At 42.1% G+C, this 18126-nt stretch overlaps 1 protein-coding gene across 2 annotated transcripts in view; it reads left to right on the top strand.

Annotated features, from left to right (window-relative positions):
- Positions 1–18126, top strand: part of sorcs1 (sortilin-related VPS10 domain containing receptor 1) — a 176040-nt gene that overhangs the window by 135265 nt on the left and 22649 nt on the right. For both annotated transcript variants that reach the window (XM_005746004.1, XM_005746006.1), the window contains exons 9-16: positions 907–1086; positions 2837–2983; positions 5560–5662; positions 8760–8836; positions 11161–11252; positions 11595–11702; positions 15170–15287; positions 16701–16834. In XM_005746004.1, the coding sequence (XP_005746061.1) occupies positions 907–1086; positions 2837–2983; positions 5560–5662; positions 8760–8836; positions 11161–11252; positions 11595–11702; positions 15170–15287; positions 16701–16834 (959 nt within the window). The remainder of the gene's footprint in view (positions 1–906; positions 1087–2836; positions 2984–5559; positions 5663–8759; positions 8837–11160; positions 11253–11594; positions 11703–15169; positions 15288–16700; positions 16835–18126) is intronic.

The raw sequence follows: 18126 nt of genomic DNA, 5'->3' as shown, positions 1-18126 counted from the left end.
TATGTAACTGTCTGTGGTTTGAAGAAATTTATTTGCTATTTAAACCTATTTCCTGCATGATCCATCATATAAAATAAAATCATGTTTTGTGTTTGCACTCACTCTTTCAAATAGATGCAAGTAAAACAGCAGAAAATGAGTAAAATCAAAGATTCAGCAGCACTGAGTCCTGTCGCTCTTAAATCTATTGTCCCCCGTTTAGCAGGAGTGGGGCGGGTGGAGGTTTGCCAACAGTGGTCATGTCAGCGGGGGGATCCGGGGGTTTCTCTGGGAATGTCACATTCCCGTGGCAGCTCGCTCAGATATGAAGTTTCATTTTTCACGGTAGAAAGAAGTTTTCTTCCCACACAGAGTGAACAGCTGATGCTAATGTTTTTGTCCCTTTTTAGGGAGTCAGTACTTCCACGCTTTAAACGCTGCATGGTCGTACTCTCTCCTGTACTCCGTATTATCCATCGTTGATCTGCACACGTCTGTTACCATGAACGCTTACGTCACTGTCATGAGACACTCTCACAAGCAAATCACGGTTTAGTAATGCTTACAGGAAAGCAACAGTAATCTAATTACTTTTTTTGCAAAGTAATACCTTACTTTACTCGTTACTTTTAAAAAGTAATCAGATTACAGGAATGCATTACTTGTAACGAAGTTGCAAACGCTCAGTGACTGCAGCGATCCAAACCTCATCTGGTATTTATATCGGCACAAAAACAGTGTGCCAGCAGCTTCATGCATGGGTTCCCATGTCTGAGGTGTAATGTGTTTCGTCCACATGGTGTATATGTCAATTTGTTATTATTGTCAAGACTTTTTATTGTATGATACAGAACAGCACAAACATAAGTTGTAAAGATAAAAACGCTGGGGTAACAAGGGTCTGTGATATCATTTTACTCCTACCAGGATCTGCATGTGATCAGTACGGATGAAAACCGTGTCGTCGCGGCTGTGAGGGAGTGGAACCAGAATGAAACCTACAACCTGTATGTGTCAGACACTTCGGGGGTCTACTACACTCTGGCTCTGGAGAACGTGGTCAGCAGCATGGGCCTCGAGGGAAACGTCATGGTCGACCTCTACGAGGTAAAAAAACCATTCAATTTCAATTCAATTCAATTTTATTTATACAGCGCCAAATCACAACATCAGTCACCTCAAGGCGCTTCATATTGTACAGTAGATCATACAACAATAGATACAGAGAAAAACCCAACAATCATATGACCCCCTATGAGCAATCACTTTGGTGACAGTGGGAAGGAAAAACTCCCTTTTAACAGGAAGAAACCTCCGACAGAACCAGGCTCAGGGAGGGGCGGGGCCATCTGCTGTGATTGGTTGGGGTGAGAGAAGGAAGACAGGATAAAGACATGCTGTGGAAGAGAGACAGAGATTAATAACAAGTATGATTCATGCAGAGAGGTCTGTTAATACATAGTGAGTGAGAAAGGTGACTGGAAAGGAAAAACTCAATGCATCATGGGAATCCCCGGCAGCCTACGTCTATTGCAGCATAACTAAGGGAGGATTCAGGGTCACCTGGTCCAGCCCTAACTATATGCTTTAGCAAAAAGGAAAGTTTTAAGCCTAATCTTGAAAGTAGAGATAGTGTCTGTCTCCCGAATCCAAACCTGGTTCCACAGAAGAGGGGCCTGAAAACTGAAGGCTCTGCCTCCCATTCTACTTTTAAATACTCTAGGAACAACAAGTAGGCCTGCAGAGCGAGAGCAAAGTGCTCTAGTAGGGTGATATGGTACTACAAGGTCATTAAGATAAGATGGGGCCTGATTATTTAAGACCTTGTATGTGAGGAGCACTGAGGAGGACCACTGATGCTGTATCCACAGGAAAATAAACTCTGTGTCTGAAGCAGGAACGTCGCACAAATGCAGAAACCTCAGCTTTAGTTTTGGAGCCTGCAGTATTCATTTTAGACAATTCTCTGTTTTTAAACAGGAGGCCTGCTCGATGAGCATGCGTCCTGCAGGTTTATTACGAATGCTGATCAATACTTTGGAGCTAGCAGGCAGACGTGATGAAATGTACTTGCTTTGTCATTTTGCAAAGGAACCCTGCTGCTGTAGGCCTACAATCTTCAGAGCACGTTGTGTGAATATGAAACAGCTTCAAAGTGCTGACATCAACAAAGGCAAAGGGGCATTGTGCCAGCCATATAGATTTTTAGGAGCCTGAGATTATTTCTTCCTTTGATTAATAACTGCAGATCACTTTGCACAACACACCAAATCCAAAAACAGAAGGTGTGCTATGAGCTGGTGTTGAGGCTCTGTGGAACTCACGATGCTTTTAAGTTTAACGTAGAATAGAACTATATCTGTGAATCTAATAATTAAGCCCTTGGTGATGCCGCTCATGTCTGCTGTGGCCCGAGCAATAGAATCGAATCTACTGTCTTGATTGGGGTCGCCACCCGAAACATATGATGTGCTAAATCTCTCCTTCAAGCGAGATTGAAGTATCTGTCAATTACTAAAGTGGAGTTTCATTGCCTGATGCCACTGTCACAGACTCAATTCAGTATCCCTGAGTCGTCCTGCAGGTCTCCAACAGGGAGTCAGATTCATTTAAGACACACATCGATTATTCACAAGTCTCCAGACAGTCGATCATTTCCCACTTAGGGTTTGTGACTGTGTTTGGTTTTTGTTGGGAATGCAGAAGTAAGCTGCGTTTCCTTGAAGTGTCTGATTTGCTTTTGCAATGCGTTGCGATCGTTTTCGGCAACGTGACTTGAAAATAGGAAAGTAATCATATTTATTGGTCAAATAAAGTAAAATTTCACATAAAGCCGTGAACCGTTCTGATTCTGCAGGTAGCGGGAATAAAAGGAATGTTCCTCGCCAACAAAAGGACGGACAACCAAGTGAAGACGTACATCACCTACAACAGAGGCAGAGACTGGAGGTTACTGCAGGCGCCGAGCAAAGACCTGAGAGGCAACAGCATTCACTGTGTGCTGGTGAGTTTCTTTGCATCTGCCAGCGAGATGCGTTCATACATGTTTTTATATGTGTGCGCTTCCATCAAAGAGAGGCCTTGACAGGAGTTGACTGATCCCAGCAGCAACGAGAGCCCAAGCTCAGAAAGAGCAGCACTCGTCAAAGCTGAGTGCTCTGAGGCTGCTCAGCTGAAAGGTCAGCCATTTTGATTCAGTCCAATAAGCTGACCTCCCATTTAAAGAAACACAGAGAGAAAGACTTGTCAGACAGAAAGGCTTTTCTGTATTTTATCTGCCTTCCTTTCTGAGAGCCTCTAGAAAGTTGGAGGCTTCTCATACTCTAGTGGAGTTTTCACTCACTAGTAAAGTTCAGAATTACAAGTAAACAACCTACCCTTGAAAATGGAAACCGCTTATTTCTTGTAGCACATTTTTCTTTTCAATACCTTACCTCTTTGTGTATTTCTCTGTTAAATGAAATGTTGCAAAACCAGTGACTCAAAGAGAAAAGCTAGGTAAAGAAAGCACAAAAGTCCTGAGCATTTGTAGAGTTATGTCAATACTCCAGCAACCTTAGACGCTAGAACCACTTCTGCAAGAATCATAGCAAAGCAAGACATTTATACAGAGGCCAAGGATGAAGTCAGTCAGTGGATGGAGTACAGATTGTGTATTCGGTTTTTAAATGATGACATATGAACCCTGCTTTCGGGTCCAAACTACTCTTTGTTTTTAACATGTTTTAATGCTTTGTATCTTGTTCTATTTAATCTGAACAAGAACCTAAAGAAAATCTCAGTTTTTAAACCCTTACGAACTATAACTACAGCCCCGCCCTTGCAGCAGTATATTAATGACTAACCTCATATTGTGGATGGATTATCTCAGTCGTTCTCCTCACTGAAGTTTGGTCCCTTTTACAGCATCCTGCCATGTGATTGCATTTGTCCCTAACCATCGGGAACCCTCACGTTAACTTTTATCGAGTGGAAAAATTAGCTTTCATCCTCCAGCTTCACTGTGCTGATGTGTTTATGTCATGCTAACATAGCTGTGTAGTTAGCCACCACGTAGCACATCATTATATACCAGCTAGCCCAACTTCAGAAACCCTACAAATGTCACTGCTGTTTAGTTTTCTGTCTTCATTTATGTCAGAAGTGATAGCAGAGCTGTACGTTTTAATTGATCAGAAATCCCTCAGTCAGAACATGTTTCCATCTAAAGATTACATACCTAGCGAGCTAACTTCAAACATTGTTAAACTTCATAAATCCTGTTTTCATGGATGCCTGGATGTTAAACTTTATTGTTACACCTGGTAGAGCAGCAGCGCTGATCATTTTATTAAAGATGGAAGACAGTTTGTAACTCTCAGTGATGCCGCAGTGTTTGTTTGACTTTGGGACCTAAAGCGTAGTTTGGACCCGGAAACGGCTAATGATGTCAGACGTAAAGACCAGATAGGTGCTAAGAAATGCCAAAAGATGTGCCTTGCAGACAACAATGGGGGTGATCAGTTAAGGGGAGGGATATTCGAAAAGCACAAGACTGTGCACAAGTTTGCTCACATTGTTATTTTAACAACATTGTGTTAATTAAGAAGCAACCAAGTGGCAACCTCCAGGGCTGGATGATGCTGGCAGGTCTCATCACTGATAACTGGAGCTGATCACCACTGCACCATGTTTGCGGTTTTGATTGCTTTTAGAAGATTATTAAAATCAAGTGACCTGAGAAAAGTATGACCTACTGTGTGGTACACGCCAAATTGTGCTTCAGTTCTGTTGGTGAAATTCTAGTTTTTTATTAGTCTACACTCATTTCCAGCAGGTATCTGTGCCCCTCCAGTGCAGCTGGTCAGTGCAGCATGGTAATCAGACTGCTAAGACTAGCAGATAACTCAACCCTTGGACCAGATCTGATGGTTTCTGGCTCTAAAAGAACCTACGTGGCAGCCGTTGAAATGCTAATTGTGAGGTTTAACAAATGCTTCGTTTAGATGCCATAGGTGCGTCATGGCGAGGAGGAGCTACAGCCATCTGTTATCGTGTCTGTGGCAGCAACAAAATATACAAGTGTCAAAGAACGAGGGTTAGACGCTTCATCAGTACAAGTTTCGGATGAGCACGGCTCACTTTAATCACCTTCTACTAATACATGTCGCTAGATGACAACAGTTTGACAGTTGGTGTCACTGTAGCACACCTTCGCATATGTCCTCTTGAAATGACTGTATGTACAGAAATAATCACCTTTTTTGATAAACCAATTAGCGATTCAGTGGCATGCCTCGCCTTCCACCCATATTATACAGTCATTTGTCAGGAAATGTCAGAGTTTTAATAAACCTCTAAACAGCCCGTCACAACATGGCCTGCACCAGTGGCATTTTGCTGGGTCGTAATGAGAATTGTGCCTGTAAAGGTTAACCCAATCAAAATTAATGGTGAGGCCAGTCAATGGGGAAATGGTGTTTGTGATAAAACATAAGACTTGGGAGGGTTGCTGATCCACGTTGAGGCAATAGCAGTTTTGCGCAGAAGCATCTTTTGGAGGTTTTTTTTAATAACTGAGTTTTTGATTTCTCTCTGTAGCCGTACTGTTCACTACATCTCCATCTTCACGTGTCTGCAAATCCCTACACATCTGGAAACATAGCCAGCAGGGACTCGGCGCCGGGGATCATTGTCGCATCAGGTGGGTGAGAGGGAATATGTTTCGAGTGGCACGTCGTCTACATTCTCCGTGTCTTCTTGGACTTCTGAGGAGTTTTCTTTAAGACAAAGCTCATGTTTTTATCTGTCGTTAAATTATTTAATAAAAGAAGGACTTTTAGCCCTTGACTGAAAGGTTAAAACATCTAACCAGTGCTCACTGTTGTTGATTTGCCAGGGTTGTAGAAGGAAAGTCGAACAATATGTGCATTATTCAGTTAATAAAGTAAGGTATCCTATGGTTTGCTTAGATTTTAGTGTACAGCAAAGGTAACATGAAAGAGCCTCCAAACTGCAGAGACATTAGTGATTAAAAATGCTTCTCCTTTACTGTTTTTCTTCTTTCTTCTGTGTTAACTTTAAGATATCTGTCTGTTTCTCTTAGTTATTAATCATTTCTGTGCATTTTCCATGACTTGTTCTTCTTTGCAGTTGCACTGTAGTGTTTGTTGCATTTAGCATCGGTACATCACTCCCGCAAGCATGTGACATGCTGGCATCAGCTCACCTTAAAACGCAAACAGATAACTTGACAACAGAAAAACCCCTCAGAGCAGCATTGTTCCTGAGAACACGTGAAAAATAGGCAAGGACTCTAATTGATTCACTGTGAAGAAAAAAATAAGGTAATGTGACATCAGCAGCCCCCAGGTGGATGCACACCTGTGATATTTACTCCCGTGTGGACCGGCTCTGTCAATAACATGCAGGCACCGGCCTTGGGTGTCTGGAGAAGGCCAAGTTTACCCTACCAGCATGAATGCCATGACCTTTATGAACCACTGTGGGATAAGTCGGTTTCACTGATTTGGGAGTAAAACAATTAACTTATTTATTTCAGTCTATGTCATTATTTCAGCTACAGAATGGTGAAAATGAATGAGAATGATTACTTATTTCTTCTTCGTTTATTTCTTCTTTTCTGTCCCAGACCATCATTTGGAAGTTATTTTGGGAATAAAAATGTTGGAAAATAGTCCTAAAACAGTAAAACTTATTCAAAGTCCTGGGTTCTGAATGATTATCTCAGTTTTACATTTTTTCTGCCTTAGTAAAAAGGTGGCAGATGACATGGGAGACATTGCGGCATTGTGTAAAAATCCCATTTTACAGAGTTATGAGGAAAGGTTAGCTTTAAGGTAGGGTCATCAAGTCCATGAGCTGAAAGACACATTAAAAGCTAAAATGATCTATTGATACTGAGTCTATTCATACACTTGTGATTAATTAATGTTATGTTATGAACATTAGCCCATTCACAATGTGACATGGGATGGACTTTTAAACATTCCAATAGTTTTGTGGTCTTGTTCATCAGTGGGGGAAGAGAGGAGCGGGAGGTTGACAGATGGATTAGTACTGATGCGATCAATCACTGGTCCAGTCTCTGTGGTTAAAAGCATGAAGGCAAAGCTGTCGATTAATTGGTCAGCTCCTATCCTCGTGTTTGACCACAAGCTGTGGGTCATGACTGATTGAGGATAGTATCAACAGGACAGCTTCCTCTGTAGGGGGCCCAGACTCAACCATAAAGAGGGTGAAGAGCTCATACGGGAGGGGAGCAGGGGAAAGCCACTACCATAGGTTTAGGTCAGATTTTCTGTCTGGTAGGAAACTCCAAGGGCAGAACCAGGACATGCTGATGAGATTTTGACATGCTTGGGAATGTCTCTGAGCTGAAAGCTGGGATGAGACTGGATATTTCTGCTTAAATATCCAGTCTCATAAATATACTCTCTAAGTGTATGTATATACACTTAGACAGTATTATAGCAAAATAGCCTTTATAGTAGTGAGACCAAACACTGAGCTCACTGTAGGATAAGGGATCAACATTTAATGGGCCTTTATTTAGCTGAGATTGCTATTACAAGTTCATTTATTGGTCAGTAGCAGGAAACTGGACTATAATCCACATGGTCACTGTTGTTTGGAGTCCTGTAGAATTTGTAGGCAGTAGACTACAGTACTTTCGCAAGACTATGCTCATACTGTAAGTTGTGCAATGTGAGGGCTAGGAGATCTAGTAGATCTTTATTTTCTATGTCTGGGTTACAGTGCAGTTTGTGACACATTAAAACAGAACTGTTAGGTAGAAAAAATGAGACCTTTATAATAATAGCATCCCAAGATTTCATCTCAACTCTAAATTGTTCATTGCAGCATTTGTTGCTTGTTATTTGAAGTCAAAATGAAAGTAAATCTGTTATTTCGACCGCCCGTAGTGCCATACGGGACCCCAAACTGGAGACTTTATAACTTTCAAAGACAGGAAGCAGAACAGTGATGAAAGCAAACGTGTATTTTAGAATATTAATTGATTACCAACAACGTCTTTCAGACATCTGCTGAGTTCTCCCTAATCTTATGTTTTTAATTAAACCCAACCCTGAACCACTGTCAAGGTGGAAGACTCGAGGAAATCATTATCAATCAAGATGACATGAGGCTAGAGGAGATGCTAAACATTAGCACGTATACAATTATAGTTCTGTGAATTATAAGTGTATTACACTGTTAGTGCATGATACAGATGCACTGTATCCACAGCATACCTGTACATCACACCAGCATGGTGACAACATCAACTGGAGCTCAGCAGAAATCTAAACATTCAGCACTCGTGTAGCTCGTATGTTATGATGAGTGTGAAGCCTATTGTTTTTCAAGAGGCATTCAGAGTAGGGGACAACTGGAAAAACCGCCACCTGGCGCCAATTACGGGCTAAATTAAAGCAATTACAGCCGTCTGCACAGAATTAGGGAAGCTTGTCTTAATGTGGTCAGAACTGCTGAATGAGGGATACAGTAATCTGGATTTATTGGTTAATTTAGGGGTATGGGCAAATGTTGCACTGCACAATAGATCTTTCAGAGGACTGTAATTACAGCAAATGTCTGCAGCTGCAAGCTGGTGCCTCCTGCTGTAGAACCACCTCTTGTCTGAACACAATGTGTAAAAGTCGTGGTGTATTTTGTCAGAAATTAATTTCCTTTTTGTGCATCAAACTGTCTCTCCACCTCGAAGCCCTTGATCAAGTTTGTTTTCTATCCTTTCTGTGAACTGGCCTCACGTCCAGGCTCCATTGGGGCAGAACTGACCACCAGCAATGTCAGTGTGTTCATCACCTCGGACGCAGGAAACACGTGGAGACAGGTGAGGCAACTGTTTTTGGACTGTTGTGATGTCTCGCTGGTAAACTAATTCTGCATGTGTCACATTTGAGGAAAAAGTATCTAAGCTCTAACTCTTCACATGGCAACAGCTGACTGACATTTAACAGTTGGTACGAACCACACTGTCAACTTCTGCAGTCTCCTACTGACTGAGAACATTACTTTCTTTTCCAGCTGATCACAAGTGACCAGACTGTTAAACAGAACGAGTCCTCTCACGCTTTAGCTCCGTGTTTTAGTTTAACACCACTTTATATAAAGTTTAGAGATAGTTTGGTTGTATGGAATATTCAAGCTTTTAATCTTGTTATTCCATCATTGCAGACTAGAGGATAACCATCCCTCTGAAAAAAGGAGTAAAGGAGTTCATAAAAGTATTCATTAATTCATTAAAATTATTTTAAATGTTTTTCTATTAGCATATACTTTTATATAAAAGATGTATGAAAGTCGAGCCAACGTGTCCTTCACTAGTTTTGGAATCTCAGAGACACAAATATCTGATCATTAGTGTCAGGTAACAACAAAAAGAATATTCCAATGTTCACTTCTTGGATGCACTGCGCCATGTTATTTGTCAAGAACACAAACACAGTGGAGAGGCCCAGTTCAGTGACTTGAGTGTTGGGTACTTCTGCATTGGCTTTATTTCCCCCCCAGAGGTGGTTGCATGTCGGTGGATAAATACAGAAATATAGAGGACAGTTGCAGGCTGATCCACTTACCATACACTGTGTGTGTGGTTCACCAACCCACTGGAGAACTGACTGTTTGGTCTTTGTATTTTTCTCTTGGGTGATTTCTGGGAAGGTGAAAACAATGTGTAGGAAGGCAGCTCACAGTGTATATGAAAGTATTTCCAGAGCTGACTTTCATTCACTAACATGGATTTTAAGCTTGGCTTCAAAAAACGTCAAGGCAAAGTGAGCAGTTGGGACCTGAGCATTGAACGTTGTGTATCGCATTAGAACATCCGCCTGTCTTCCTCTGTTTGATTTCGCTTGTCTGTGGACTCCAGTTCCAGTAAACATGGCTGGCTGTCAGTCTGAAATGACCTGCAGCCCTGATCATAATCATCCATGTGGTTATCCACCATCCCATTTAGCTTCTGAGTTTCATTTTAAAAAAAGCCTCACACATGTAAACAAACCAATGTGCAGTGATGAGTATGAGGTGATTAGGTCAGATATTACCCCTCAGATGGAGATCCAGAATGCAATTAGCAAAATGACTGTTACAAAAATAATTTGGGATTTGTTTTATGGAAAAGTTAACATTGGTGGTGGAGAGTGCAAAGTTAGAGTAACTCTATAAGCACCATTAGTAAAATGAAAAATCAGAAACGACTGCATTCATCCACCAAGGCTGAACATTAATCCAACACTAAGCATGAATTGACTCCTGAGCTCATATTTTATACCCATACTGAACCCAAGAACATCAAGACAATGATGCAGATTATGAAGAAATGAAACAAAACAGTAAAAAGTCCTTTAAAAATGTCAAAATCTTGAAATTGACTTTAAAAGTTTATCAAAGAAATAATCAAATACCTCATCAGAAAAGGTAAGAGCCAGGAAAACCCCTTAAATTTTCATCCACATATAAATAAGACCAATTAAAAAATCAACATCATTGTTCAGAAACAAACTCATCCCCACGGCTTCTATTCGGGCGCCACAACGTTCTAATCAGATCAGTTGTTCTTGTTTCCAAGCACAAACAAATTTTAATTTAAGAGTCACAAAGTTTGCCAAGTCACTGCTATTGGCGAAGATCAACTTCCTGCAATTACACAATCATGCAGTGCAGCAAATATGTTATATTTATTAATATTACAGCCTCATGTCTGATAATTAATTTTTCCAACGATGTGCCCCGTTAAATCTTGAACAAACAGCCGCTCGCCATATGGAGCACAATGAACCGACTGACCTCCCGTCCTCTCGCTGAAAACATCCTCCTCCTCGCTCGTTGCCTATCCTCAAGTTTGGAATATAAGTCCTCAGACAACAGCCAGCTTTTTTTTTTAAGGTCACCAATCATATTACTTCTAAAGACCGGCTGAATTCATTGGCTGCATAAACCGCACATTAGACGGCCTCTACATCACTAGATTCACTTCAGTTTATGAGGCTTGTTTCTAATTAAACACAGCAATGAAAAATAATTATGTGGAAGGTAATGTAGCAAAGCAGGGCCATGATTTGCATGTATGAGTGTGTCTGTTGTGAAAAATGACAGGGTGGGTGTGTGCAAATGTGTATACAAGTAAGAGTACATCAAGCGTTTTTGTCCCAGCAGATTTTTGATGAGGAGTATGCAGTGCTGTATCTTGACCAAGGAGGGGCTTTGGTGGCAATAAGACACACTCCGCTTCCCATCCGACACCTGTGGTGAGTCATTATAACAGAGACACCATTTGTCACAGCATGACTAATTTTCTCTGAGGAAACTGCAAGTCCTAAGTTAGCCAAGTAAAGGAAAACGAGTTTGTCTTGGAACGAAGGGAGGGTACGACTCTGTTTAGAAAACCTTGGATGATTGTCATTCGGCTTTCTGGGTTTGAGACTGTAATGACTTTTGCTCTCACTGATCAGCGTTCTCCGAGCGGAGAACCTTCAGCCCTGCGTGGAATATAAAATAAAGTCGTTAGACAACTCTCAGGGTCATTAGTGTGCGCACACAGTTGAGGGATTAGCAGCGGCCCCTTGTGAAGCAGCTGTTTGTGTTCCCAGGTTGAGCTTCGACGAAGGACGGCAGTGGAACAAATACAGCTTCACCAACACGCCCTTGTTTGTGGACGGGGTGCTCGGAGAGCCCGGAGAGGAGACTCTCATCATGACGTGAGTAGAAAAAAAACAGAGGAACAGCAAATTGCTGGTGTCTTTAAATGCGCGCTCTCTCGCGTCGTGACCCGAGCCTGTGCCGATTCCATCTATAGCTCCGCTCTATTCAGGATTCCTGACTGTGTGTTTTCCTTTTCATGAATAAAAAGGTTTCTGTCAAGGTCTAGCCAACATCAAAACTAGCTGTCTGCTGATTATGATCACAGGAGATCAATGCTTCAGTGACAACCTGACTGCCCATTTGAAGAGCATAAAGAAGAGTGATCAAAAAATGCCTGAGAAAACAGACGAGAAACTTTATTTCTTTATAAAGTTTTAACTGCATTAGAAAGTGGAGAGAGGCGTGGGGATGATTTAGCGTGCCCTGAGAAATCAGATTTATGAAGATTCCTTCTGTGTTCTTTCAAATTTATTATTAGAACAGCCCAGAGCAGAAGTGCGTGCATATGCTATGACGCAGCACTGCTCCCTTATTGGAGCAGAGATTTAGGACTTTGGGACGTGTTACCACAGCCATTACATCAATGTTTCATGATACCTGCCATAAATGACAGACTGACAGCTGGATGTGGAGTCAGCCTTACAGGAGAGTGATAGGGCACAGCTGGAGAGAGAAAAAGGAAAATGCAGCTCTTTTTTTGGTGGGACTCGAGGGTGGGGAGCTAAAGGCGATGCTGGTAGAATAAGTTCTCGAATGCAGAGCCTCTGAGCTGGCAGACACACCATTAGTTTTCATAAGACCATCATGCACTGTTTTCTTATCAATTTGTACTCATTTTTACAGTAAGTGCCTGTCATGGCTGGGTGCCTCAGAAGCTAATTGACAGATTGATTGTGATAAATATGCTGTGGTATGAATGGTGAGGAGGGGTCAGTGCAAAGACACGCAGCCACTCAATTTAGCTAGAGATGGAATATTTATCCACTTAGTCTCATAACCTTGGATTGTGTTTTGTTCCTGACCAGTACATAAAAAAATATGGCTTTTCGTTCTGATTAAGTTAAACTTTAAAAGAAAGGTTTTTTAGTAACAGCATAACGCTGGAAATTATATACTGTGGATTTCGTTTTTAGATTGGGAACATTTCAAGTGTTAGTCACTGTTAACGAATCGCATGTAAAGACTAAAGCCTTCCAGCAGAACAATTTATTGCACAATATGTCTTATTTTCCATGTTTCATTTCAGTCTGTGCTGACACCATAAAATAAAACCAACAAACCCTTTATTGGATAGGGAAGCTGTGTGGAGGTGACAAAGTAAGTTGAGGTTGAACTTTCTGTTGGCTCTCTGTAGTCGCTGCACAACTATTTCTGTCACGTGTGCTTTGAATGAAAAGTTGGATGCCTTCTCGAGTCTAATGTGTTTTCCAATTTCCCAGCTCCCTACTAGAATCCAGCAACTGGTGGTCACTTGCTGCAAGACAGAGCCATGCAACAGCGACTCTTTTTGTTTTAACTTCCATGTCTCTGGCAGTATGTCTAGGGTTAGGGTTGTGAGTGTAGGCCGGGTTTGGGTTTGGTTAATGTGCTCTCCTTTACATAGATTTTTCACCTCTTTGCACTACTTACATCGAAACACTTTTAACAGAAAAACTGTACCTACCAAATGAATGAGAGTTCACTTGAAATCCAGCATTTAGTCCCTGAAATCTTTTTAGCATGTTGCGAAAGCCTAAGCCCTAAGCCTAGACAAATCACTGGTGACTGGATGGATTTCAAGAGTGACTTCAGTCATGCTATCAAGTGATCAAGTAAATAATAAGCAGTTATGCTTTACAAGATACCGAGCTGAATTCTGGCTCAAACCTCCTGTAGCCTCTCTTTCTGGTGCTCTGCTTTCCTTCCACAGTCCAAAGATATGCTCTCATCTGTGATGGATGAGGAGCCAGCCCAGGGTGTACCCTACGTTTCGCCCTACACCTGCAGGGATAGGCTCCAGCATCCCGATGATGCTTACTTGGATAAGTGGTTAACAAAGTGGATCATTGGATGGATGAATAAGGTTTCAAAGAGGCAGACTGCTAGATTAGTAAATTAAAAATACAATGGAGGATAAAAAGTGCCTTTCTGTTACCTGTTGGTTCTTCCAATGATGGATCGCAGGCGGCAGATCTTGTGTGTTTTAAGTGAGGAGCCAAATGCACACAACGCAGGCGGGACTGATCTTAACAAAAGTGCAGATTTATTCGGACTAATGGCAAAACAGACAAAACAAAAGGCAAAGTCAGAGTTGAGATAAACTGAACTGGGAGAGCTAACCTAAACACTAAACTTGGACACAGGGAACGTGGATGGTGACACGAGGAACCTAGACATGGAGACCTGGAACATGATAAGAACAGACAACCCGGCAATGACCACATATTATAAACACACGAGGGTGACGAGGGAAGTGGAAATGCTGGGGAACACAGCTGGGACGAATAGACATAATGACACAGGAGGAAGGAAAACTGAACACAGAATGCAAGACTGTCAAAATAAAACAGGAAACAGACTAAGATGCAGACTAGATGCACGGCTCAACACTGGGACCGGGGAGAGAAACAGACTTAGAAATAGAGACAGGAGACCACACACAAAGACATGACGAGGACTTGGGGAATTAGAGAGTGAGAGACACAGAGAGGAGAGAGGGAGGGACGAGGGAGACATGGCAGGGTGGGGAACATGAGAGCAGAAAAGGGAGAAGAGACATAACAACAAGGCTAAGACCCAGAGATCCCAAGAGAGAGGGACACAAGGACACAAAGAGAACCTAATAGACAACTATAGACTTCAAAGACAAGAAAAACTCAAAACATAGAAAGAACTAAACTGAAGGCTAAACTGTAAACATTGAACTTAAACCCTCTTTATAATGTGAGAGTCACAAACACACTGTAATCTCAAAAGAGCCAGTGCCCTGACACAAACCTGTAAATCTTATATATCCATGCTTGCAGCAGTTTTCTTGCACGGATCATCTGTTGAAGCATTTGTCTCTTTCACTCACAGTCTTTATCAGCTGTTTAGTATTTCACTTTTAAAGGCTCTCTGTAATTTCCTAAAACAGCTGTCCACTGCTGGTAGTATCAAATGCTAGCTAATGAAGTTGTTTATTTCTGGTTGCATTTTCAGTTTGATGCTCTGAAGTGTATTTGGGGCATCCGAAAGCTGAACGCGCAGGATCAGCGTTAATAGACCTCCGTGCTTCCTTTCACGATAACGATGGCTCACGACATTCAGCGCAACAATGAGCCTCACAGATCATGTGTGGTCAAAAAAAACATCAGCTCTGTGGCCTAGATGATAAGATTCATCAGACAGTGCTTATTAGCAGGATGAATTCACTCCCGGCTTTGATCTTCGTGTGGGATTTGCTCACCAGACTTTTCCTTTAACATCGTTTTAGTTCGATCATTATCCAAATCGTGTTTTGCATTTAACGAGTGCAGCGTGTGTGTCTGCTTTCTTTTTTCAGGATATTTGGACATGTCAGTCATCGATCGGAGTGGCAACTGGTGAAAATAGACTTCAGGTCCATTTTCAACAGGAGGTGTATAGAGGCAGATTATCAGACATGGCACCTGCACAACCAGGTACAGCATTTAATCAGATCAGGATAGAGTTTTGATTCTTTTTACACCCTGTACAAAATGTTTTAGAGCCTTTAATTATATTTCAAAACTATTTTTAATTAAATAACATTTCAAAGAGGCAGACTATTAAAATGATTTTTAATTTAAAAAGTATACTAATGAGCTGCTTCAGTAAAACACATCATTATGAAACCAGGTCTAAGTACCCTAGCTATACTAACCCCAAGTGCAATGTTTAGCAGAAAAACTAAATAACTTTGAATTATAGACAGTTTCCCCTTTGGCTGCATGTCTTGAAAAGCCAAAATTCCAATATTCTGAAATGTTAGGGTTAGAGCTTTCAAATTAGGATTAGGAATCATGGAATAAAATGGTAGTAAGTAAAAGGCAGGACTTAAAGGAATTAAACTTGTTACTTAATGAACTATTATTTCCTAATGAGAAGTAAATTCATTGAAGGAATTCTGAAGTCTGTGGAGACCATCTCCTCCAAACACAAGTTCTTAAGTTTGGTTGATTCAGAGCCCCTCGCTGTACGCTTTCAGCTTTGCTGTGTTGTGAAGCTGGAGACCTCCCAGCGCAGAGTCCTTATGATTCCTCCCTCATGCTTTAAGTGAACCTCCCAGCATACGTTAAACCTGCTCCGAAAGCTCCTCAGCCTGGTCGGGCCTGAAGCAGAGCCAGACGTTTAAAGCTTGCCTTTATTCATGGCCCACTTCTGTAATTGGTTTAGACACCCATATGCTCAAAGCAGGCTAATGATCAAAACATATAGCATGGAAGATGACAAGAGTCCAAGCCAATTACAGGGCTAAACTGCCCAAATGTAGTGTGGGTATAAAAAATAAACACCACCTGAAAACAGAGGTTTTGTGTTTAAGTTAGGGAAGGAGCTGGCAGTTGTATTTGTGGATGCTGGCAAGAATGTTTTTAGCCATCTCACTAGTGACACCTAATGCACAAAGACAGAATGTTGTAATAAAAAGAGAGCAGCAGTGTAGGATGAAGGATGCAGTGGAAACAGGCTGCTGATATCTTCACATCTTTTTGTACTCGACTGATTTTATATTCACTTCCCACACATAGACACGTGGCTAAAAATGGATTAGGTTCTGGCAGCGTTTGCAGCTGAAACTCCTTCACAGTCGTTCATCTCAATATCACAAAAAAATCCCTTAAAAAAGAACTCAAGCAGCACATTCGACAGTGTGACTCTTGCAACGGAGGAACAGTTGCTGAGCTGAGCACGCCACACGCCACGAGCCCGTAAATATTCGCTGAACAAGAACGGTGTTCTTTGCACACATGGCTGATTGTATCCTGTAAGTTATTTATTGTGGATACGGAGTTACAAAATCACTTCAGTTTCAAACTCTGTTTCTTTCCGCTTGGCTTTGTTTTTGGACCCTGCAGGGTGAGCCGTGTCTGATGGGAGTCAAAAGAATCTACCGAAAGCTGAAGCCCACATCCAGGTGCGTTATGGGAAAGACATACTCAGTGACCATGACATCGGCACCATGCGACTGCACAGAGGCTGACTTTGAATGGTCAGTATTTAATTTTCATTCAGTCCACTTTGTATGTGCTAACACTTTACAATCCCCACTTTTAAACTGTGCATTAATAATTCATCAGATTTGAATAAGTATAATCTGGGACTACTGGGCTCTGGTGGCAGAACTGTGCCTGGGTCTCTGCCTCAGTTGGTGGTGGTGGGGGACTGGGGTTGGTGCTCTCCAATGGTCTTGGGGTGTGGGGCGCTTGTGGTGGCGGGTTGGCCTCTTCTGGGTGGGTCCGGCTACAGGGCCTGGGGCCCTGGTTCCCGGGGTCTCTGGCTAAGACCCTTCTTGCGTGGGGTTGGTCTGCGCCCCCTTGGGTGGGGTGGGCTTTCTCAGGTGAGGAAGCATACATTGCTGAGTGCAGCTTGTCCCAGACCCAGACCAGGGTGTCTTGTCCTTTTCCTGTGTGTGTCCCAAGACTCATCTGAACACTCCGGTCTACTGTCTTGGGTGGAGGCCCCGTACTGGGTGGTGTCATTGCAGACCCCCCCCCCCCCCCCTCGTGGCTGGGTGTGGGGGATGGGGGTGCCTACTGAGCCAGTTATTTCCTGGCTCTCTCCTTACACACCCACACCCACTCTCCCTCATACAGCACATGCACACGTAGGGTCACAGTGGGTAGAGCCATTCACGTGGCTGTGCCGGTGCTACCTGTGAGTTTTTGAGTGTTTGTGTTCCAGGTGTTGTATGTTTGTTCTCTTACAGGTGCGGTAGTTGGCGATACATTGTGTATTTCTTTTTGTACTCTGTTCTTTTATTATGTCTTCCCCAATCCTCGATTATTCTCTCCCTGTCCTGCCTTAGACATTGTCATACTGTATACCACATATAATAGAATAACTGAAATAACAGGAATATAAATGAAGATGTAAACAGAAACACCCTAAACAAGAGGAGCCTGTAGAGAATTTATAGAGCTGCTCTTGGAAAAGCAAAATGTGTTTGGCACACAGTGCATTCAGATCATAATTCTGATTGTAAAAGCTGCCAGAGAGGTCAGGACTTGAACAAGAAAAAGAAAAACACAGCTGGAGTAAACACTCGACATCGTCAGAGTGTTTGGATTCTCTGTGTTTTTGCTGGGTTTTTTGTTTTTGCTAAGAAGTCTGACTCCTGTGAGCCCTTTTCGGTGTGTGTGTGTGTGTGTGTGTGTGTGTGTGTGTGTGTGTGTGTGTGTGTGTGTGAGTGCACTAGAAAGCCTGCAATATTAAACCAAAGTTGCTGGAACTCTTAACACTTTACCATCCACTTTGTTATTGCCTTTGACCTTGAACAATCCT

This window comes from Pundamilia nyererei, unplaced genomic scaffold (genome assembly GCF_000239375.1).
Source record: "Pundamilia nyererei isolate P.nyererei 1_Seehausen unplaced genomic scaffold, PunNye1.0 scaffold00171, whole genome shotgun sequence".
Lineage (NCBI taxonomy): Eukaryota > Metazoa > Chordata > Actinopteri > Cichliformes > Cichlidae > Pundamilia > Pundamilia nyererei.
This window is presented reverse-complemented; position numbering and strand designations above follow the sequence as displayed.